At 39.5% G+C, this 24,103-nt stretch overlaps 1 protein-coding gene across 4 annotated transcripts in view; it reads right to left on the bottom strand.

Moving 5' to 3' along the window:
• STARD13 (StAR related lipid transfer domain containing 13) overlaps positions 1–24,103 on the bottom strand; it is a 284,897-nt gene that overhangs the window by 212,831 nt on the left and 47,963 nt on the right. Inside the window, exon 1 of one of the 4 annotated variants that reach the window (XM_086881599.1) lies at positions 20,755–20,866. The exons of 2 other annotated variants lie outside the window; for them this stretch is intronic. Coding sequence is in view for 1 of the 2 variants with exons in the window: in XM_086881598.1 (XP_086737724.1) it covers positions 409–410 (2 nt within the window). In the remaining variant the exon portion in view is untranslated. Of the gene's footprint in view, positions 1–408; positions 8,920–20,754; positions 20,867–24,103 lie in introns of those variants that run through there. One more of the 4 variants, XM_086881598.1, reaches the window with a different exon arrangement.

Raw genomic sequence — 24,103 nt, 5'->3', positions numbered from 1 at the left:
GAACAATACTTCCAATATTCACTAATGTTCTTTCAAACAACTGTATGAGTCAGACCCATTTATTTTTATAAATTTCTTGCTTTAATGCTACAGAATTCAAACCACAGTCATTTCTAAAAAATACAAGTCCTAAGGAGTGTCACCAAACTATAAATCTTGTAGCATTCTCCATTCAGTTCTCTTTTTTTTAGTTCTGTAAGAATCTACATAGTGTCTATTAAGGGGATGAGGAAAAAGATGGGGTTTCATTATCCTCGAAGATAAAGCCAAATCGGCCTAGCTAACAAATGCCATTCACTAATTGGAAATTTGGCACAAAAGCACCATTTGGAACAAATGCTGATTGGCTATGTATTTCAAAGGTTGCCTGAAATTCCCGCTAAACAGAAAAAACATGATGCTACTTACATTCAAAAATATACAGCCTGCACAGTAGGACTTCTAACCAGTGAATTAATTTTGCCTAATCCATTCATGAGGAACACAGCTCCACAGTGTTCAGCCCCAGTAACTAGGCTGGACACTATCAAAGTGCTCTGAAGATCTGAGTACCAGTGTTTCCTGCCCATAGCAACTGCAGAGGCAGTAGGGTCAGGGCGCCTTTGGAAGCTTTTGTGTCTTGCCCTTCAGAAGGAAAAAAATCTCACTTTAAATTATCTACAGAATCATGGCCTGCTTTATTTGTTGGGTTTTTTTCCCCTAAAAGGTTACAGGGAGAACACTCCTTTCCATAAATTCTCAAGGTCTTTCTTTGTTGGAGCCATAGCCATTCACCAATGCATAGGAATGCTATTACCTTTTGAAGAACCTTGAAAGCATAGACAGAAGTGTTTTACAGAAACAATTTTACATGCTACCTTAGAACACAAAATCACAGAAGCGTTTAGTTTGGAAAAGACCTTTAGGATCATCAAATCCAACTTCTAACCCAGCACTGCCAAGTCTATCACTAAACCATGTCCCTTACATTTAGCAGCTACACATCTTTTAAACACCTCCAGGGATGGTGACTCCACTACTTCCCTGGGCAGTCTGTTCCAATGCTTGACAGCCCTTTCAGTGGAAAAAAATTTTCCTAATACCCAGTCTAAACCTCTCATAGTGCAATTTGAGACCATTTCCTCATGTCCTATCTTAGACAGATGAGCAATTGTAGAAAGTGAGACCAGAGAATCCCTTGTCAAACAAGTGTTTCAAGGTAGAGCAACATTGTCTATGAAGAGCATGACAAACTCTAGGCCAAGAACAACTTACTGGCCTTGAAACTGAACTCCTTTGCCATATAGATTTCTCAAGTCCCATTCTCAAGTCCCACGTACTCATGCTAGATTAAAAAAAAATCATCATCATAAAACAAGCATCATCCTCCATGGAAAACAGAAAATTAAGTGGTATGAACTTCCTAACATCAATTACAGATGCAGCTATATTGTACAGAATAATTATCCCAACAAATAAGATTTACTAAGACATATTTAGCAATCAGCCAAACATATAACTCAGTTCTATGTTGCTACCTCCTACAGCAACCACAGTCTATTTTAGATCATTTAGCTTAATGACTTTGTTACGTGTATGTATTCAGATGTATCCTGACTCTGTATTCATTTGCATAGCTGAAATTTCATTACTGCCAATAATAAATGAGAGGTAAAACAAGCTGCAAGATTGAGCCAAATCATCTAAACACTTACTTTCTCTTTGCTAACACTGAGAAGAAAATATGTTCCAGACATTAAAAGGTTAGTGCCTTTTGGACCAAAGACTTCTGCACATTGTTTTTCAGCTTTCAAGTGCTCTTCACTAATCCTATTCGGCAAAAACATCTGTGATAAAAGGCATATTTGTTTCAGTGTTTGGTCATGAGGCTTATTGCAAGAGGCATAATAGCTGCCAGCAAATCTAAATTTAAACTGAAAGAATGTGGCAGAAATGAACAAGTCCATATAGAACACTCAGGGGTCAGGGTTAACCCCGCTACCAGACCTCATCCTATACTGGAAGGAGAAAGACTTCCCAAGTGAAGGGTTATGAGAAAATTACACAACTCTAAATTTATCTGATAATTTGTGGCTTTCACTTCAGAACTTCAATAGGTCCAATTGTTCTGGTAATTAATGTATTGTACAACTTTGGGTAGTAAATCAGTAACCTCCAAGTAAAAAAAAAAAAACAAAAACATGCTATTTAACTCTCCTCCCTATTAAATATGCTCAGATAAAAATTCTCTCTGATGTATAGCTTAGATCTGTAAATAATGGTTTTGTGGAACAATTTCTGGGACCAAATATCATATTCTGCTCTTGCTACACAGATGAGGCTCCTCTGTTCTTAAAAGAAACTCTGTGTAAAAGAAGGTCTCCCAGCTGCTGATGACTTTGCCTACAGGGACTGAGGGAGGAAGCCAGATTGATTCTCAATGCAAAATTCTTAAAAAAAAAAAAATAAAAAAATAAAAAAAATGTATGTAGAATACAAAGGACTCTTTCATTCCAAAAATAGATTTATGTGTGCCTTCTATATTGAGATAATATATTTCAAAGGGAATTTTCCTTAATATCCCACTACAAGGTTGCTTAAGTATTTACAGAGCTGTTGGATGGACAACTAACTTGTGGCACCTTCATCCTGGAAAGCAGGTGAGTAAACTCAGCAGTTAGCAACCTTTTCACTTCTAAGAACTGTATGGCTATATATCTGAAATTATCAAGCAAGTCTTTTCCATCTCTCAAGTCAGCAGGAAAGGCTATACACATAGGTTTCTGGGAAATGGAAAGCACTTCAGGGACATCACATAAAATTCAGAGCAATCTGGATCCTCCTGATCCCGAAAACATTCACCTGAAGATACGCGTAAATCTGTTTTAAAGGAAACAGCATTTCCAAGCTGAATAATTTTCCCCTAAAATTATTACACTTCTTAAATACGTCTGTGTATGGAGTTTTGATTTTCAGTCCTGTCCAGCCACTTTCCTTTTGCTGCTGCCTCAAGCTACTGATTTCTTCAGACAAGTTTTCAGAAGTGACCCAAGCCATACCTGCATGAATGATGAAACCTGTGGTTTTTTGATGCTCTAGAACAAACTAAACTGAATTTTAAATATACTTAAGGTTGTTTCCAGCTTTTCTGCATTTTCCCCTACAGTGGCCCCACACATCCTTATTTTCTTTCACTAAGCTCAGCTGTGCATTTCTATGATTTTATGTGTCTGTATTTAAAACCACCACTATGTCTTTGGACAATGAACACTGTAAAATATAAAAAATACTGTGGAAATACTAACTTCAAGATATAGTACAATAAAGATATATGCCTGGATTTTTTTAATGATTAATAGGTGCACAACATGGGAGAAAAAGGAACCCAAAGAAGCCATGAGAAAATAACGTAACATAACCCTTACTTCATTACATGTATTTTACTACTTGACTTTTCAAAGTAGAAGTAGCTGAGAAATTGACTCAATTCTTTTTTATAACTGCTTTTAGTCTTTCAGACAGTAAATTGGCAAATTTGACTTTTAATTTGTATTCAACACATTGATCTTGTACAATGATAATGTTCATTGTATGAAAGAAAACAAAATTCTGAAGTCCTGTCTCTGTTTTAAGGGTTCTTGCATCAGATTTTAAGGACTATTGCTCTAAGCTGGGCAGGACAGGGGAGAATGCCTTGTATCAGTGGAATCTTCCAAAGAGTAAGCTTATGGAAAATTTCCCAGATGAAGAAACCCAAGCTAATTCCTAGGACTGAAGGGCAGAAACTGCATCAGCATGGTGTTTCACCCAAGACAAGAGAGAGATTGGAAGGGGGGAAGAAAGGAATTTAGCTGAAGACAAGGTTTGGGGAAAAATGTTTTGGAAAAGTTCCACGCTGCTGCAGAAGTTTTAAAGTACAGTAACCCGGACAGTCTAGTATGAAAATTCTGTTGCAGCTTCATTTAGTTTCTAGAAAAAGCAACTAGTTTTGTACTGAACTTCTCATTTTAAAAAAATCCAACCAAACAAACAATCAAAAAAAACCCCAGTGACAACTTAAAATGGCACCTAGTTGGTTTTAATATAAAATTGGAATTTGGGTTTGCTCCAGTGATTAAATTTTCCAGATTCTCAAAGCCAACAACATCTCCACCTTCTAACAAATTATGATGTCAAGAAACACCGAATTTCACAAACAGGCTGTTTGTCAAGCCTGTACTGATGACATGTGCTACAGAACTGGCACCCAAATGGTCAGACAGACTGTCTTAATTGACATCTGCTCCTATTTTAGCACATGAATTATCCTCTTGGGTTATCCCATCTTCAGCTGCTTCACAACAGATGCCAGCTCATCATTTATCTATTCTACCATTTCCTCTACCTTGTGAGGCAGAGGAAGTCAACTGTACTTCTAGTATCCCAAACACTTGCTCCAAGCCATTATCAAATTCCTGATACTGTCCATATTCATTTGGTTTGGCACCATCTGCAACAGCAATTGTATCTGCACATCACAATTCGTGACAATGAATGTCAAAGTACTTTACACACATAGGTACTGAGACACAATTATTTGCTTCATGAAAAATTACTAATTGTAAAATCCTCTCTTACCATGACTCCCTTGGAGAATGTAACCAGCTTATGTCTGCTTACAGCAGGTATCTCCCTGCAGTGCTACCTGAGTAGTAAATTCTAGATTTCAGACCGGGTTCTGTGAGACTGAGGGATCTCATACCACTAAATCCATAAAAAGTTACAGACCAGAATAAGTAACTTACAGATCCTTCTCCCCAGTGTGGTTAGTTGCACCTTTTGAGATTGGGTAGGACTTAACCAGTTTTTCTAAAACAGAGTTCTCCCTTTAAAAATATTGTGGTTAGAGCTGTCCAGAATGTGTAAAAGCTGGGCTCAGGTATACCTTCAGCCTGATACATTTTATATGCTTTATGGGGAAGGGGATGAACTTCTGAGTGACAGTGAAGAACCAGAAGATACCTACACTCTAGAAAATAAGAGGGAAATCCCTGTAAATCATCCCAGAAGAATTTGGGAAGGCTCCTCCCAAAAGGTTGGGCAGCCCACAGCCCAGCTGAAATGCCTCTGTGCCTATGCACATGGTATGGGAAACAAGCAAGTGAAGTTGAAAGCCATAGTGCAGTTAGAAAACTATGACGTATCAGCAAAAGATGCTGGGACGGAACTGTAGTCAAAGGCTATGAGCTTTTTAAAAGAGACAGGGGAGATGGGGCAGGCGTTTTGTGCCCTGTGTTAGGGAAGGGATAGATTGTGAAGAGCTGCCTCAGAAAAACAGCCACAAAAAGGTTTAGAGCCTGTGGGTAAAAAATTCAAAGACAGGACCAACAAAGGACATCTGCTGGTGGGGGTCTCATCAGGGGGAGAACCAAGGTCAAGGCCTCCTGCTGTAGACACAGGAAGCATCACACTCCAAGATCTCATCCTAGCAGAGGACTTCCACCACCCAGGCATCTGCCAGGAAAGCAGCACAGTTAGCTGTAAGAAGTCCAGGAGAATCCTAGGGTGCATTAAGGACAACTTCCTGGTCCAGGTATTAGACAAACAAACCAGATGAAGAGCACTACTGGAGCTGGTGGTAGAGGATGAGCTCATTGCAGGGGTTCAGACTGGAGACAATCCAGGATGCTGTGACCATTCCCTGGTGGTGAGTTGACAAAATCATTTAGGTTGGAAAAGACCCTGAGTGCATCAAGTCCAACCTATGACCAAACACCACCATGTCAACATCAGACCATAGCACTAAGTGCCACAACCAGTCTTTTGTTAAACCTTTCCTGTTCATTATCTCGAGAATCATTTTCATGGGCCTGGTGAGGAGCAAAAGGTGAGAAGCAAAGCCAGAGCCATTAACTTAGAAACAACGACACCAGTAGTGGAAAGTAATATGAACTAGAAAACAGTAATATCAGATAAAAGGGAAAACAATAGGATGTTTTAACTGAAAATGATTTTGTGACCCATGGAAATTTGGGAGACCCTATCCACAAACCTTATGAAAAGTAAAGCAATTTTTGAGTGTTTTTTCACCTTGGGAAAAACCCTTTAAAAGTGCTAGGGGAAAGCCATCAATGGGCTTATCTACAGCATAAAGTACTGGAGCTCCCAGAGAGGAAGCTCTCACGCCTTACTTTTGCTGCTGGCCCCAGAACGAAGAGAGCTGTGTGGTGTGTCCTGATGGGGAGCAGGGGCAGCACTACTCCTCCTGGAGCAACAGGAGCCAATGTATGTGCCCTCCTCCCCTGCCCTGACGGCTGCAGCAGTGGAACAGCACACACAAGTGACTTATTTCACTGTTAACTGGGGTTTTGTTTGGTATTTATTGGTAAAGCAATAATCTTGTTTAATACAGCAGCTGAATTAAGCAAGGCTTTGCCTGCTGCCTTTGCACACTGGCAGCTGACACACTGGTGATCAGTCACAACTGTCAGAACTCCCTCAGACACAAGTTGGTGCTCGGTGCATGGGCACTCCAAGGCACCGAGAGCTGGGAATCAATCCCTGTGCTGCCACCAGGATGGCCCTGGCAATCCAACACACAAGCTGAGTAATTTCTTCTAAAAATACCAGTGTCAGTGTTTCCTTGAAGAACTCTGGAGCAGGTTCTAGAGATTAAGATGGTGAAAGGGAAGACAGATCTCATAATACCCAGCAAATTTCTAATTGTAAAGAGAGACACCGAGTGCCACATTTATTTAAAAAAAATTGATGTAGTGTTAAACACTTTCTTATCTTAAAATACCAACATTCTTGTTTTCAGTTACTGGAATTTTAAACATTCGTATCTACAGTGAAAGAATTTCCAAGAAAACTGGTTCTAGAGATTGTCTCCAACTTTGGAACTTCAACTGTTTTCAAAGTAAGCTGCTTTTTTGGTAACTACATTACACATAAAAACGTAACTCATAAAACACTACAAACCTAGCAAAATCACAGCAATACTATCATCATATTTATGACAAGCTACCACACAAAGCCCTCAAACCCACTGAGGATTAAAAGGATATTCTTTCTAAAATTCACAAGCATTCCTGGAGTTCCGTCTAATCTGACATTGTTCCGTGCCCAAGTTCTTACAATGTACTATGTGATGAGAATATAAATCAATATTAGCAAGCCATTTGTATACAGAAATCTGAAATTAATGGAACAAATAAAGAGCAAGAGGCACCTTCTGGAATTCAAGGGTACTTAAGGACAAAGATGAGAAAGCTTGGAAGAAGGGATGCTATTTTTAGTGGCTAAGCATAGGTGGTGATGGAACAATGGATGGAACATAAATTTATGAGAGGACAAGAGAATGGATGATAATCAAAATAATGTAAACCTTCTAAATTATATCCTAAACCAGTTTTCATCAAGCTAACAATGAAGAGAGGGCATTAATCCCAGGCACAGAAAAGTAATTAGGCATGATTCCCAGATCTCCGCTGGAACTTTGACACCCAAGTATCCAGGTTTAACCACTGGAATTTGGTATTATTCAAAAACAATTCAGTTGCCATCTATGCACTTGCTTTATTTAATGACATTTGAATGCATTGTAAAAACACATGACCGTTCCTGAAACTGTTGAAGTTTCTAGAGCAACAAAAGTAACAGAATTTACATAACTCACATTGCTAACATTATTTCAAAAACTTGGACAATGCATAAACTGTATTCCTCTTCAAGGAATGCAACCACAGTTGCTATAACATCACAGTATTATCTTGCATTAAACTCATGATAGCTTATACTTCTCCGTTTAATAATAAAAAAAAATTATGACAAGTTATAGCTCATATGTAAGCCGTAGAAGAGATTCATCCAAGTTTCCCCATATTACTGTGAGACTGGTGAGGCACTGGAACAATCTGCCCAGAGAAGCTGTGGATACTCCACCCCTGGAAGTGACCAAGGCCAGATCAGATGGAGCTCTGAGCAATCTAGTGTAAGGTGTCCCTGCCCACAGCAGCAGCGCTGGAACAAAATTATCTTTAAGGTCCCTTCCAATCTAAACCATCACATGACTTTATTATACCCATGTAGTTCCACGAAAATTCTTGTGGTTGTCCCAAAATAACATGCACCTGCAAGTTTATAAACACCTTGGTATCTTCACACAAAATGAGAGCTGACACATACTTAAATTGGTTTACAACATGCCCACTCAAAATGTCACGTAAGATTTGCAAAGAAACCAAATTTTGCAACAGCAACTTTGCAGCAGCAAGGAACCTCCCTGGGACTGGGACACGAGACAGCAGCACCATCCCACGAAAGGCTGCACAAAGGCTTCTTCCTCTGAAAGTCAGAGGAAGAATAGAAAAAGAACAAAGAAAGGGTTTCTCCAATCAAAAATGAGTATCAGCGTTACGACCTGCAGGCCACCAGATTTTCTCAGATCCCTCCAAATAATTTGAGTAGCGTACTTTACAAAAAAGCAAAAACAAACCCAAAACCAACCAAAAACAAAACAAAAAACACCCCCAAAACAAAAGTGTTGCTTTTGCCGAACCTTTTCTTGGGGGAAAGTATTTCACAAAAAAACCCCAAATAAAACCCCAAAACACCGAAAACCCACAAGAAAGTCCCCCCAAAACAATCCCACAAATTGTTTCCACGCGCTCGAGCTCAAGGTCACAGCACACCGGCTGCGGGGGCAGGGCGGGGGCCAGCGGGGCCGAGGGGGGCGCGGAAGGAGGGCACGGGGCACGCTTGGGGCACACCCGCCCCTCCCGCCACCGCTGCGGCCCCGGGTTTGGATGGCGCGGAAAGAGTGGGGCAGAGCGGAGAAGAGCGGGGCAGCAGGCCCGGGGCGGGCGGAGGGGAAGGCGGCGGAGGCGCGGCGGGGGCGCTGAGGGGCGGCCGCGGCTCCCGCCCTGCCCGCCAACAATGGCGGCCCGGCGCGCGCCCAACGGTCCCCGGCCCCGCCCTCTCCAGGGGCTCTCGCGCGGCTGGGGGGGATGGGAGGGGCGGGGCTCGCGCCCTGGCCAGCGCCCCGAGGTGCGCGCGCATCGCCTCCCCCGCCCCCTTTCCGCTCGCGCCGCCGTGATGTCACAGGGCGGGGCGGGGGCGGGGCCGGGGCGGGAGGGCGGGGGCGGCGGCCGCCGGCGGCTCGCGGGGCGGCAGCGCCACCTGGCGGCCGGCGCCGCGCCGGGCGGGGGCGCGCCCTAGCGGGCAGGGAGGGGAGCGCAGCCCCGCCGGGCAGGGGCGGCGGGAGCTGCCGGGGCAACGCGCCGAGACACGGCCGTGCCTCGCTCGCCGGCCCCGCACCGGGAGGAGTCGCCCTCATGGGCTCTGTGAGGAGAAAAGCCGCTGCCAGCGAGGAGAGGCTCCTGCAGGGGGCGAGGCTGTGCCCCAGAGCCGCCGCCCGCTTGCCCGTGGGACCGCTCTGCTTGTCCCTGTTGCCTTCAGGGGCGCGGACGAGGGGCCGCCGAGCTGACCCTGCCTCAGACTTGCTCCGAGAGCCTTCCCCGTGGTGTGGAAACAGCCGGGTCTGGCTTTGTCCCTCCAAGAAGTGACTTTTCCCTGGCGCCGTGCCTCAGGTTCTGCGTGTGTCAGAGCACTTCAGCTGGCAAGACCTGCCTCATGCCTTGGCTGGGAGTACGGAGGCTGCACAGCTAGGCAGAAGTACACAAGGCTAAAAAGTAATCGAAAGACAAGCAGATCTTTCTTGCACTGATGAGCCCAGAAATGAGACTCGGAGCTCCTGGAGCGGATCCAGCGAAGGGACTGGACGGAACATCTGTCTTCAGCGCAGGGTTGCAGTGCATCAAGGGACTGGAACACCTCTCTTATGAGAAAAGGCTGAGGGAACTGGCCCTGTTCAGCCTTGAGAAGAGACAACTGCCAGGGATTTAATCAATGTCTATGAGCATCTGAAGGGAGGGGATTGGCTATCTGAAGGGAGGTGGACCAGGCTATGCTTCATGCTGCCAAGCGATAGGACAAAAGGCAAGGGGCAGAAAATGATGCACAGCAAGTTCCACCTGAATATGAGGGAGGACTTTTCTGTGCGGGTAAACAAGCAATGGAACAGATTGCCCAGAGGGCTTGTGGAGTGTCCCTCAGCAGAGATATTTTCAGAAATATTTCTGCAGAAAACACTGGTGAGAAGTTCCTGCTTTTATGTTCAAGGCTACAGTTGCTACCACAAGAGCATTGCACTTTAAATTGGGTAACTTGCACGTGTAAATAGCTTACACACTTTTTCTGAAAATTAAATCTGTAATTCTCTGCATGGGAAATCTGCCCCTCTGTCATAGATAACAGATGTCAGGGTGAATTCTGCTCAGTTGAGACTGATTCTGTTCAACTTCAGGAATATCATTTTGTCAGATCTGAGAATAGATTGAATGAATAGATTGCCTTGATTTCAATAGTTTCATGAATAACAGGAACTGCATGAATAATCTCAGGCAGTTATCAGTGTAAAATTTGCCCAGATTTTCAAGGCTAGGCAGCGTGGCTGTCAGAAGCACATAATTCTCTAATTACTTGTGTTTGAGCCGTTTGATTGTATCACAGTTTGCTTTGGGTCAGTTGATGACTTTTGTTACCTGTGAAACAGCCTGAGCTCAGCTCTGATATTTGAACGCAAAAGGAGACTTCCAGACAAGAGAGAGAATTCACCAAACTTCTAAACTTCAGCACAGCTCAGGAGAAGAATGTCCAAAATTAAGGATTTCTAAAAACATTTAAGATTTGATTATTTAATTTGACATACTAAAATGAGTCTGATTTGGCAGATTTGGAAAATCTAATATTTTATCTTTTTTGGTGATGCAAAAGGGTTTTTTTTTCTTCAAAGTCCGTTACATTTTGGGGCAAGAAGTGGAAGTATGTGCATCAGGAGGAAGAACAGAAATCCTGGCTGCTTCAAATTAAAGTCAGGCTTTAATTGCAGTTCCTTTAATTACTGAGAGTGAAGTCTGGTGAAGTGTCAGATCCACATGTGGAGGATCAGCCTACTAATGTTGACATGATGACACTCAGGAGGAGCTGGTAGAACAAAGAATCAAGGCTTTGAAGCATGGATTCAGATCTTGTTACAGCAAACAGCTCTTGGTGCTGGGGAAGCCTAATTTTGATTGTGGTTGTTTGTCATCTGGTTCAATACAAATGAGAATAAATGTAACTCCCAATTTATACTCTTCCTTAATAAATAAAACTGAAATATTTTGGACCACATCAATCAAAGTATTTTTAAATACCTTTTAAAAGTCACTTTTCTTGTTTTTGCCATCTGGATAGTCTAATTTTCTGGTTTTATTTGCTTTTTTGTAGTAGACCTTTCCTAACTGTTCATTATAGGAAGTTATAGTTTTAATTAGCTGCTAAATGTACATTATTTTCCATTTTTTTTCCGTTATATTTTAATGGTACTTAAAGTAATTATATCTTAAGTAATTCTTTCATATTTTCTCTTGCTCTTTACAATTTTTTCCTTGGTGTTTTAAGAGAACAAAGTTGTACTGTTGTGGCTTTGCGTTGCTCAGCTGCTGTGACATTTCTCCCACAACTTTTGAAAAGTTTGGATACCTTCAAGCTAGTTTGAAAGGTGGAAAGAAGTATCAGAAACAACCAAGTTTAATCAAAATTTTGACTGTACAAGAGACAAAAGTGATGGCCCGCTATAAAACTAAAGATGAGATAAGAGCCAGTGTAATTTTTGAGTAGCTGCTGCTGAAGTTATTTATGTGTGCTAGTTCACCAGGCAGTGAGAAGGTACCACTAGGTAAAGCATTTATGGATTGTCCCTTGCTGGAGTCGTGAAGGAGGGGCTGGGGACATTGTGGAGAAAGGGAAGTAGAGGAGACATTGGCAGTGTTGGGAAAATAGTGGGAAGTAGAAACTGGAGATAATGCAAGAACAGGAGAGGACTGGAGTATAATGGAAAGCAGTGAGAAGTGTGGAAGAGTTTGGGCAGCAGGAGGTCCTGAAAGGGGTGAGGCAGAAGGCATTAATTCTGCAGAATGCCAAGGTGCTAATCTTAAATCTGAAAAGCATTTTGGAGCAATTAATTTTCTGAGATGATCATCATGGGGTGATTAGGTGAATTCTGTAGAAACAGTAGGACAATAAAGTTTCACTTCCTATCCTGAGATGCTTGATTTTATTAAATGACTTTTTTTTTTTTTTTCCCCTCATGAAGGTCAATTAGTCTCTGATCAAGAAACCAAAGAAAAATACATTACAGGGATTTTTCAGAGTTTACTTGCTGATTTTATAGGATTTGTATCATTCAGCACACATACTCCTTTATTTTTTCATAAGCAGCAAAGGGGTTTCTCAACAGCTTCTGTTTAGGTGTCAGCCCTGCCAGGTTGCTCCTTGCCGAGCTCTCGGGGAGTGCAGTGAACTTCATTAGATACCTGTCTTCTGTGGCCAAGGACCAAGACAGGGATTTAGTTAGTCCCTTTCTGTATGATAGGCAGGGGAAGAAGAGTGGATTAAAAACAGTCACATAAAAGAAAATTATTTTTTTGTGGCAAAGTTTTAGCAGATGAGTGCATTTTTGAAAATCTTTTCTGGAAAAAAACAGTCATTGGGAATGAGGAAGGAAACAAAATACCTCTGTAACTAAAACTACAGTGTAACACAAGCAATAAATTATATAATTTTTTTTTTAAGTTTTGAGCTGGCCAAAGTTAAAGGGAGGTGGGAGTAAGTTTGAGTATGCAGTTGAAATCAGGAATACCATTATACTTGGTGACTAGATAAAACTAGCTCCAGGTATAATTTATAGTACATGTACATTGCTCAGTTTTAATGTTTTGTCTCCCATTGCTTTGAAAGGGCTGTGGGTTCTAGCATTTCAATTATAAGAAGCTTGTCAAAGTAACATAAGGACACTGATCAGAGCAACAAATAAATCTACTTGTATAAATTTTTGGAAGTGAGAACAATGAGTAGAGGCACATTTTTCTTTTAATTGTCTTGAGTTTCTTAAATGCCTGCACTTAATCAGATGGGATCTCCCTCTGGAGCTTTTCAAAGACATCAGTGTCTTTTCCTCAACTGTGTAAGAAATTTATGTGCTTCATTTGACATCCTGCTTTCTCTATAGCGTGGAAGCTGGATACATTCCCCAAGACCCAGATCCAGATAATATTCTGCTGGTATTTTAACTCTGTGTTAACGCAAAACGTGCTGCACTCCATCCCCAGTTCCACTCCTTCTGGTTTTCCTCCCACATTCTTAGTTTCTCTGGAAGAAAATTATAAGACCTGCAGGCCTACTCCAGCAGGCCCCGTGGATAAACAGGAACCATAGATACTTAAATATCTGAATGTCAGAGGAGAATTAATAACCTAAACTACAAAGATCGGATTTCACTCTTCCCTGCCTAGTAAAATTGGTGAAAGCTTTCAATCTGGAGAAGCAAAGAATCTTACAAATAAAATTCTGAGCAAGCCATTGGCTGTACCAGGGACATGTCTTGCAAGTCACCTGTCTGTGTTTCTGTTTGGGTTTTTTTGGCCATCTTTTGTTTGGTAAACTGAAGTAAATATTTCTGCTACTTGCCTCTGCTAAAAGCCACAGTGTCGGGTGTGCTACTATAATAATCTGCTGTGGTTTATGCTTTTCTCTAAATGACAAGAATATTCATGACAAATACAGAAACCAACAAGCTAAAGGAATTGGGCAGAATTTAAATGCTGAATTAAGATCGTAACATAATGCACAAGAAAGTCATCTATCTGTGCCTTCATCCCTTATTGTTTTGTGTAATGTGTAGATTTATTTTTTTAATTATAATGCTAGTTACATACCTAAAGTGTTCAGCATTTGAACTACATTTCTTCTTTCAGAGATTAGAAACAGACATAAATACTATGTGAGTAGTCAAAACAACTTTCAGAACCTTAACTATTCATGGTATTTGTAATTACTGATGGTACCTGTAAACAGCTGAAGCCCTGCCTGGCTAGAATTAAAAAATAAAAAAGGAACTGTGAAGTAAATGTTGTATTATTATCACTTAATACTGACTGCACATAGTGACTGCATATATGTATAATACTGACTACATAATATTTTTCTGCCCTTGGACATCTTACTTTATGAAGATAATTATGTGACTTTTTTAGTCACAAACAGAAACAATATATTTTAGCATGTCCTTTTTAGCTTGGGAAGAAGACAGCTCAGTAAAAAAAAAAAACCCTAAAACACTTTCTGTTAAACAAATCAGTTTGATCTCAATTTTTGAAGAAAAGTTGCTTTGATAAAGCAGCCTTAGGCATTGTTCCTGAAGGAAAAGAATAGTTTCTGTGTTCCCAGAACTTGTAAACATATTGCTTATACCATGTAAGTGTTTTTGTATAACACATACATTGGAAAATGAGGCCTGGAGCTCAAAAAAAAATCATGTCCTCCTGTAAGAGTATGATGGTTGCTAAATAGCAAAAACTACTGTTACCAGAACTTTTAAGGTTCAGGCAAGTTCCCTGTCCCTTGCTTCAGACATCGTCTTCTGGAAGGAGAAGGGTTGAGGTACAACAATGACCCATAGCAACTCTTAAAATATACAAGAGTTTTGTAAAATCTTCAAAACACAAGTGCACTGAACAAGTTCTGAGGAAGGTGAAGCTGAAATCATGACCCTGTCCCAGGGTTTCACTTATCAAGATTTAGCCTGACTGTTATGGACTCCCAGTTCTAACATAGCTTGTATTTGGGAGTACTTAGTTTTATTTGTATTTGCCTGGCTCTTTGTGAAATACCTGAACTGAAAGAATTCAAAAATTCTGTTTACCCTTGTTAAGGCATTTGGTAAGCTTTATTTATAAAAAAAATGTTAAACAGGGAAACATTACTGTTTGGAATTACTAGGAGAATTATAAGAAAAAGCAAAAAAATTCCCCCTGCTGTGGGATTATTACCAGCAGTGTTAATTCTATTCACAAATATTTCAGTTCCCTGTGATATGGCATATTAGAAAAACCCCATCAACCACAAAAATCCACATAAAGAGATGTATTGATATAACTCTGCAAATAACTGAAACCAAACAATTCCTAGGCTAATTCAAGGATTTCAGCTAGTTTCTCCAGTTACGTATTTCAAACAAGGATATTTTGAAATGCAGGATACTTAACAGTAACAATAATAAGCAAATCTTGCTAGCAAAATGCAGCATAATGTAGAGTTGCAAGACTTGCAGATTTAGGAAGATCTCTACATATCCTTCAGAAGAAAGCTTTATGTACACCTGGGGTATATCCAAACATGCCAGGATAAAAGCTGGAAGGATCATAGTTCATATTTTAGTACTTTGTCTTAATACAATGCCTGAAGAACTTAAAAAATGGACAAGTTCTCCCAATTGCTCTCCAATCCTGCTCACCTCTGTATAGTTCCAATGTGATATTGCCGCCCGTAAAAAAACGCAAACAACAAACCAATATCCCAAGAACAGTTACAATGGGAACTGGGTTAGACAACTCTGAGAGGGGAAAATGTGCATAAACTGGTCAATGTACAGTTTAGCCCTGATGGAAAAGCCCTGCTTAGACAGTGTAGAAACTAGCCTGGTTACATATATTTGAATTTAAAATTTCAAATGCCAAAGTGATAGCAATTTCATACTTACATGATAAGTGATTTTCTTTTCATTTAATTGATATTTGTCAATGCATCAGACTTGAATTATTTTTTCAAAGACAGCTTAATTTTGACAACTTTCCTCTGGGGAAAATACCTTTACCTGCCAGTTAGGCTATCCAAACTCCTTAGTAGCCCACCTAGCAAGTGGCTGGAGGCTCCTGACACATCACACCCAGGGTAAAGAATTACTTGCTGTCATGGAGAATTTTGAATCTTTGGGAAGTTTTTTTCTGAACTTAAGTAACCCCAAATTTAAAAATAATTACTTCCTTTGAAAAATGTAATGCTTTTATTTGTGATGCTATACCTAGGAGGTTGGGGTTTTTTGATATATAGTGCCAATTTTAAATTGGATGTATAAACCAAATTTTTCTTCTCAGATTTGTACAGTTTTCGTATTTGCTAGTCTTACAGATTCATTTTAATTTGTATTAAAATTAAATTCTGTGTTTTCCAAGGTGCTTGTGTGAGCACTCCTTAGCATTTGCAACCATTTGAACACAATTTCCAAATAAGCAAAAAGCACCCATCAAGAAGGTCTAGTCTTTTTTAAATTTTATTTTAGCTTAGATATCTTCATTCTGTTTAATGCAGCTTAAACTCATCTTCTTAACTTTTTACAAAACTAGAAACATTACACACAGGAGAAGATGATCAGAGATAAAAGCTGTGAGTGTATACATTCTAATTCATAAAATTCTTACTATTTTAGAGTTTGCTGTTATTTTTTGCTTGTGTTATGGCAAATTCTTTTACTTTAAGAAGTGGCAATTTTAGAGTTTGCTGTCTGTCATTCACATGGAAAATGCAGGCGTTGTCATGTCTGAAAAGTTTGGTTTCAAAAGCATTTTCTGAACTTGAATAATTTGCATTTGCCTTTATTTCAGAAAGACCTGAATTCGTCTCTGCTTGCTTGGAATACTGGGGGTTTCCCACTAAGGCTTTTTATTCTCATTTCTCTCTTTTAACTTTTTTTTTTTTTTTTTTTTTTTTTTTTAGCCTCAGTGGCATTATGTGTCCCCCAAGACAAGGCTTGGACAATTCAAGATAGCACATGATCTGTACTACACAAAAATCAGAAGCGTATCTTGAAAGCCCCCTTGCGTTAGAAATGCATCATAGAATTTCAGCTTTTATTTAAAAAAAAACCCAGGGTCTTCAGAAAGTGTCTGTCTTCAGGGGTAATCTTTTTTAGTTTAATCATCTCTTATCTCACAAACGTGATAATTTTCCATATATCACCAGTTATTTGTATTACCTTGGGAAAATCTACAACACAGCAGATAAAAGTAGAGCTTGAGGTGAACTCTTGGAGTCTAGATCCTTAGTTGCACAAATACTCCACTGTCTCTTAGTTTAGGCACCTATCTTGGCATGTTAATAAAAGACAGTCTGTATATTCTTTCTTCTAGTTACTGGCTTTGTGTACTTTTCTCTTGATCTTGATAAGTGATGTACATCATAAAGAATAAAATACAAGTTGCAGTGTTCTGTTCTTTCTTGGCAGGTTTAGCATCTTTTTTTACATTTTAATTTAAGTAAAACAGACCCCAGACTAACTGCCAAGGCTTTTGCCATGGTGAAAAGTCCTCATTATGTAAATACTGAAATGTAACATTATACTGCTTGAATAGAAACAATAAATAGTAAATGCAAACCTTACAGTAGTTTATCTACCATATCACTGATTGCTTCATCACAAAGATTAGATTAAAGCCAAACCAAGTTTCTCTGCACATAGGTTAGAAATGAGCTGCTAAATCTGTGGTGCTAAAACATTACCTATTCTAGACCTGATCTTTGAAACATTGGCTTGATAGTCTAAATGCCAAAGAGTCTCAGAATCCATGGAAAGCACACATAAAGAGAGCCTAGTAATACCACACAAAATACTGGTGAGATTTTACTGAAGTTAATTTCTGGAAGAAAAAATATTTCAAACACAGACATAGACTTCAATGTCTCATCTGATTTATTTTAGGAGAACTCCAAGCTAATGCGGAGATTTCACTTCACTGTACTGCAAAAGTCTTAGCTCTAAGATAATTCAAAACTGGGCAAAAGTTTTACAAGAGCATCAATTTGAAGAAAAGATTGGATAGAAAGAACAATCTGTTTCCATTTTTATTGCAGTATGAAACACTCTATGCTTGGAGAGATTGTTAAGGACAGGCTTGAGTTTATGACACTTTCCTGTAGAAAGCAACCACACAAGAATGTTGTAAAATGAAATCTCATATCCATCAACTCTCCATGAAGTTCATGACATTTAATTTTTTTTTATGTTTCTCTGAATTGGATTCAGCCATGGATCTCAGTGTTCACACAGATTTCTGGTTGTATGGTAGCTTGTGATGTGGCAGTACCAAAATGCCATAGATCCCTTAACATATACCAGTTGGGGTCTCATGGCACTACCAAAGAAATATGTCTGTTCCAATATCAAGCTAACATTACTTTATTAAAATTTAACACAAAGAAGGACAGAGGGGTCCTAGCTGTATCACTAGTCTGATTTTCATTAACTGGGCATGTGTTACCTAAGAAGAAGTTTCAAAAGCACCTAAATGCCTTGTAGGAAGTGCCACAATCTTCCAGTGGAACTTTTGTATATGAAGAAATTTGTAACACATTTTTCTTAATCTCTCTCAAGAACTTTTACATATTACAAAATATACTTTGTGAGGTTGTTGATTCAGTAAAGTTCTATTTCTTTCTGTTTGTTTGTTGGTGGTTTTTTTTTGTTTTTTTTTTTTTTCTCTGCTATACTGCTGTTCTATTGGCTGACTTGAAAAGCATACCAAATCCTCACTTGTCAGCCAAACGAGCTTTAAAATGCAACCCTTCCCTGGTCTCCTTGTCTTTTGTGTAAGTTTCTGATCTCACAAGTTCTGCTTACTGCCCATCCCACAGTTTATTCAGTGTCTCCATCATATTTCCTTGAAGAAATATCTTAATTTCAATGATAAGCAGATTAACAGATTTCTGCATGTTTCTTCTGGTTCCATGCACCTAAGACTCTCTAATTCTCACAGGCGCCTCTTCCCATTCTCTGACAGAGGAATGTTGTTCATCACAGCCTTGACTCAGACTGGGCATATTTTCTGCTGAGTTTTTCTCTCCTTCTGTAGAACACTTGAATGGGCTCACATAGTACATGTTCCAGATATTTTGAGACAATTTTAAAGAACAATCTTGATATACCTCTTTTATTTTATGGTCTCAGTGCAACCATAAATACATATTCTTTTTCTATGTTTTCTCTCAAGACCAATAGTAATATTGCTGTTTCCTGAGGTGGCCTTATTCTAAGGTATTCTAAGATATTCAAAGACACAAGAAATAAAGTAGTCAATATTTGAAAAAAATCATAACTCAAGTTACAAGTATTCTCACCCTTTAGTATAATACATTTATTGTGTTAACTATTTATTCTTCTGCTTTAGCTTTAAAGATAAATAAAAACAATAACAATAAATGTAAACAATAAACAGTGCACTAACACTCTTGAATGTGCTAAAGCAGGAGTTCCCAAAATGCTGTTTGTGGGGTCTCTTGATGTGTGCACATGGGGCCATGATGAGGCTGTACAACAAAATTCGCTGTCAGTGCAGTACCTTCTCAGTAGGAGACCTATAAAATTCTACACATTAACCTGAAGAGCCCAAGGGTTTCACACTGTGCAAGGTAACTCAGTAATCTCACCTTCTATACAATATATTTTATATGTATAAAATATGTATATAACCTAATACAACACCTAGTTGAAAAGTACTTTGTAAATTTTCTAAAGGAGTTTGAAAGTCAAGAGGAGCTGTCCTTTTGACTTATTATCCATTTTCTTCATTAGTTTATCCTGGAATTTTAATTTTCTCAGAATCTCACTATGACAATAATTTATACTATATACTACACACTTTTAGAGTGATGGTATTCTGCAAACTGCAGAAGAATCAACTGCAAGGCAGCCGTCTGAATTTTTTGCGTGTTAGTCACCCCATGACATGGAGATTTGTTTATCAGCTTTATTTTTGATAAAGATCGGATTGTGTCCCCTTGTATTACAGCTTTTCCCCAGGAAGATTTTGGCGGAGCCCAAGCTGAAAGGGACTGCTCAAAATAGTCTATGGGATGTATTCTACAAAAATCAGAGTGCATCCTTTCTCCAACCTCAACCCCATAGGCACTGATGCCTGCCAAAGATGATCTTGTGATTTAAAATAGCTGTATTTAGTTATTTAATAGTTATTTAGTTAGTTTATTAGTTATTTAATTAGTTATTTATTAGTAGTATTGCTAATGGCAAGTAGTGTATCTTTTCTAAGGCCATAAACATTTTTATTTTTTAAATTCTATAATAATCAACAATGAGTGATGCATGTTTATTAAAACATGCAAGCTGCACACAAGTATGCTGAAGAGATAAAGGGTAGTAATTTTGATGGTATCTGCACGTTTCCCTAAATGATTTCAATATAGCAATTCTTTTCAGTATGATCTTTAAGCATATCCTTAAATTACTATCCTTCTTATAATTTTGCTGTTATTTTCCAAAGTTCCTATAATTTTTTCAGGAGAAATAGTCATGTAGCTAACGTCCACAACAAGCAGGGACACAACAAATGCCACATTATAATGGGAAATGGTTACACTATTAGGAGTATGGAGGTGACAGAAAAAAGTACTCAATGCAAAATGCTATATATACCATTAGTCCTTCAAATTTGTGAAGCTAATAAAAAATCCTTTCATTAACTTAATAATTAAAGTCCCTAAGCCAGCATATCTGTCTCTTTAATAATAAAGAGCTGATTGTGATTATTTATTGACTGACAATAATGCATTGTTGCTAAAGTAATCAGCAGTTCTCCGATCCCTTTTCCAAGCAGGCAGAAAACAAGCATAAACATTAAATGCAAACCTTGCAAAGTTTGAGCCACCATGTTCTTATCTATTAGCTCTTGAGAATGTGTCATTGAAATACAGAAAGTGCAAATCTAACAGACACACAAAAGAAATTAGAATGTATAAAGCTCAGTGCATCACTCCTTTCTAGACAAGTAATTCCCCATTATCCTCCCCTTGACTTCTTAGCCTGTTCTCCCTCAATATTGTTATTTAAGTGCTCAGCTCTCCTACCTGGGTAGGCTTCCATGTCTGCAGAAGGTGACTAAAAGGAGATATTAATAACTGTATTATTCCTCATGAAGAAGTCATCCCAAGTTTGCAACCGTTCTTCTCCTCTAGCTTTGGAGTCTCAGTTTCATAGGGTAAAATGAAGTAGAAACTTCCAAAGTATGGGAGGAATGAGATAGGAATTTGTACTTCACTCTAATATGTTCCTCTCTAGTTTTTGCTCCTATACAACTGAATTAAAGAAGAAGGAACTATTGCAGGGCAATTTTCAGATAGCTTGAATTCCACCTAAGTTCCACTGCCTCATTAATGAAAACAAAAAAGTACCTCTCAGTAAAGTGCTTCAGAGTGGCTAAGCAAGGCACTGAGCAGAGTGTAAGCCAGTGTAAGTATAAGGGTAAGAAGATTACTTTGGCAAGTCTCGTACCTCATCACAGATGTAGGCTTGATTACTGCTCTGGTTTGATCATTTAAATTGAATGGACTCAATATAACCTGAATAAGGAAAATTCATAGGATCACAGAGTCATTAAGCTTGGAAGATAACCTCAAGGTCATCTAGTCCAACCAGCAACCCAGCACCACTGTAATCAAGTGCCACATCCAGATGTGTCTTGAACACTCCCAGAGATGGTGACTCCAGCACCTCCCTGGGCATCTTATTCCAATGCTAAACCATTCTTTATGTGATTTTTTTTTTTTTTCTTTTTTTTTATAATATCTAATCTGAACCTCTCCTGGCACATTTTAGGGTCATTTTTTCTTGTCCTTTCACTTAAGACATGTCAGGAGCAACTGACCCCCACTGTAGTACACCCTCCCCTCAGGTGGCTGAAGAGGGTGATGAAGTCTCCCCTGAGCCTCCTTTTCTCCAGGCTAAACAACCCCAGCTCCATCAGTTGCTCCTCATCATACTTGTGCTCCAGACCCTTCCCCTGCTCTGCTGCCCTTCTCCGGACATGCTCCAGCACCTCAATGTCCTTCTTAAAGTGAGGGTGGAGTATTTGTTTGATAAGGAATTGGCTGGATGGACACAGCCAGAGAATTGTGGTCAATGGCTCTGTGTCCAGGTGGAGGCCACAGACAAGTGGTGTTCCTCAGGGTCCTGTCTTGGGGCTTGTGCTCTCCAATATCTTCATCATTGGCATCAACAGTGGGCTCGAGTGCACCCTCAGAGAGTTTTCAGATGACACAAAGCTGAGCAGTGTAGTTGACACAACAGAAGGATGGGATGCCATCCAGAGGGACCTGGACAAACATGAGAAGTGGGCCCACAAGAACCTCATGAGGTTCAACAAATCCAAGGGCAAGGGGCTGCACCTGCGTCAGGGCAATCCCAGACATGAGCACACACTGGGAAGGGAACTCATTGAGACCATCCCTGCAGAGAAGACGTTGGAGGTTCTCATGGATGAAAAGCTGGATGTGAACCAGCAATGTGCCCTCACAGCCCAGAAACCCAACTTCATCCTGGGCTGAGTTAAGCAGACAAAATGAGGGACAGATGGAAACTTCCATATTGTAATTCAGTAAATTATTCCAGCCTATATCTCATGGTTTAAGCTGATACAATGATTATCAATCTTTTCATTTGGCAATGATTATGTAATGAAGATAAAATGTACCTAACTGTAATACAAGGATGAAACAAGGAAATTAAGGACAGTAAGTGAATAATGAGGGAAAAGCAAACTGATAATCCAGTTTTTTCTCCAGTAACTGTTTTCTGAAATAATTTCTGGAGTTCAGTTGCCTTAGCTTTAAATGTCAAAAACAATGTAGCTTTCACAAACCTCCTTTAGAACACTACAGTTTTCCTTGAAGATTTACTGATGGTGAAAGGTGATGGCACAGCTCCCCTGCTAACACAATACAGAGCTGTGCACAGAGGCTGTCTGACATTGTTCTGGTCACTCCCATGCCTGTGCAGACTCCTCCAAAGTCTTTGAACTTACAGTCTGAAGGCCAAATCCTGACAAAGATATTCATTGTGAATACTACCTTCATTACCTAAATTATCTGTTTTGGTCATCTTGTCTCTCCTGGGGAGTGGCATCTCTTTGTTTGACCCAGCTGAACGCAGTAACATTCAATGCAAATATTAGTCCATCATTATGGTGCTTTAAACAAACAAGCAAGTTTGGTTTAGATCTTCCTAAATGCCTTGAAAGAGGCATGATGTAAATATGAGTGCAGACAGGGAGGCTGCAGAGGGGCTGCTGGAACACCTAGCATGTCTTAATGGTTACTCTAAGCAATTCCTTTCCAGCACGTGGCCTTCCTGTCTTATCCTCCTGTCTCTCAAGGGAGAGAGAAGCAATAGAAGAAGCTGTGACAACTCTCTTAGGTACCCTAAGTAATGTCAACAGCAACAGAAACCTTTTTGGCTGTTCAAATTGCTAATATGGGCTGCTGCTGTAGGACTATGCTTGTCTTTGCATCAGCCAACAATATTAGCAGGATTTCTATACAGTCCCTGGGGTGAGGAGAGATCCATGACAATTCATACTGTCAGGGGTATGACTTCATAACACTTTCTTTTTTCCTAATATCTGTCAAATACCTTCAATTCTTTACTTGTCTGAAATGTTACTCCTGAAAATAGCATATATTGTTTTCAGGCTCTGTAAGGATAGGATAAGCTTACCGATGGAAAGTTGAATAGTAGTTCCTGGTTAAATATGGTCTTCGGCTGTGTCCTGCTAAGAGTAGTTTGAAGAAATGACAATTTAGAAAAATGTTGTTTCAGAAACTATTCTGAATAATTTATTGCCCCTGCACACAGAGCTGGCTGCATGCACAAACACCATATCAAGTTTGATATGAAGACTTGAAGTTAAACAAGCAAGGAAAAATGGCTGAAGGTGCCACCTCAGAGCTGCAAAAGAATCTCTGGACAGAACTAACCAAATAATCATAGAATTATTTAGGCTGGAAAGAACTTCTAAGAACATTTAGTCCAACCATTAACCTAACTATTTGGGCAGAATTCTTTTGGGTATTGAATGTACTGCTGGTTACAGACTCCTGACAAAGGAAAACAAATTGCCAAATTTAGATTTTATGAGAAAGCACAGGAAATATATGTGGAACTGCTGTAAGGGTGGAAACTTAGGGGGAATATGCTGAATTCATAAATTGAACAGAAGTATCATTTATATTGTAGCACACAGAAGAGGCAGAAGCTGTATGCCTTTGGAAAAAGAAGAAAGAGCATTTTTTAAAGGGCATCATTATATTAATTGTTTTCAGCAGTTTCTTACAATTGACATAGAGTTGGCAGCATATACAAGTTGAATTTTTTCCATCTTCTTTCTACTTGTTTACTGCTCAGTGCACTTGAAGATTTGTC

The sequence above is a fragment of the Cyanistes caeruleus genome, chromosome 3 (genome assembly GCF_971803275.1).
Source record: "Cyanistes caeruleus chromosome 3, bCyaCae1.hap1.1, whole genome shotgun sequence".
Lineage (NCBI taxonomy): Eukaryota > Metazoa > Chordata > Aves > Passeriformes > Paridae > Cyanistes > Cyanistes caeruleus.
This window is presented reverse-complemented; position numbering and strand designations above follow the sequence as displayed.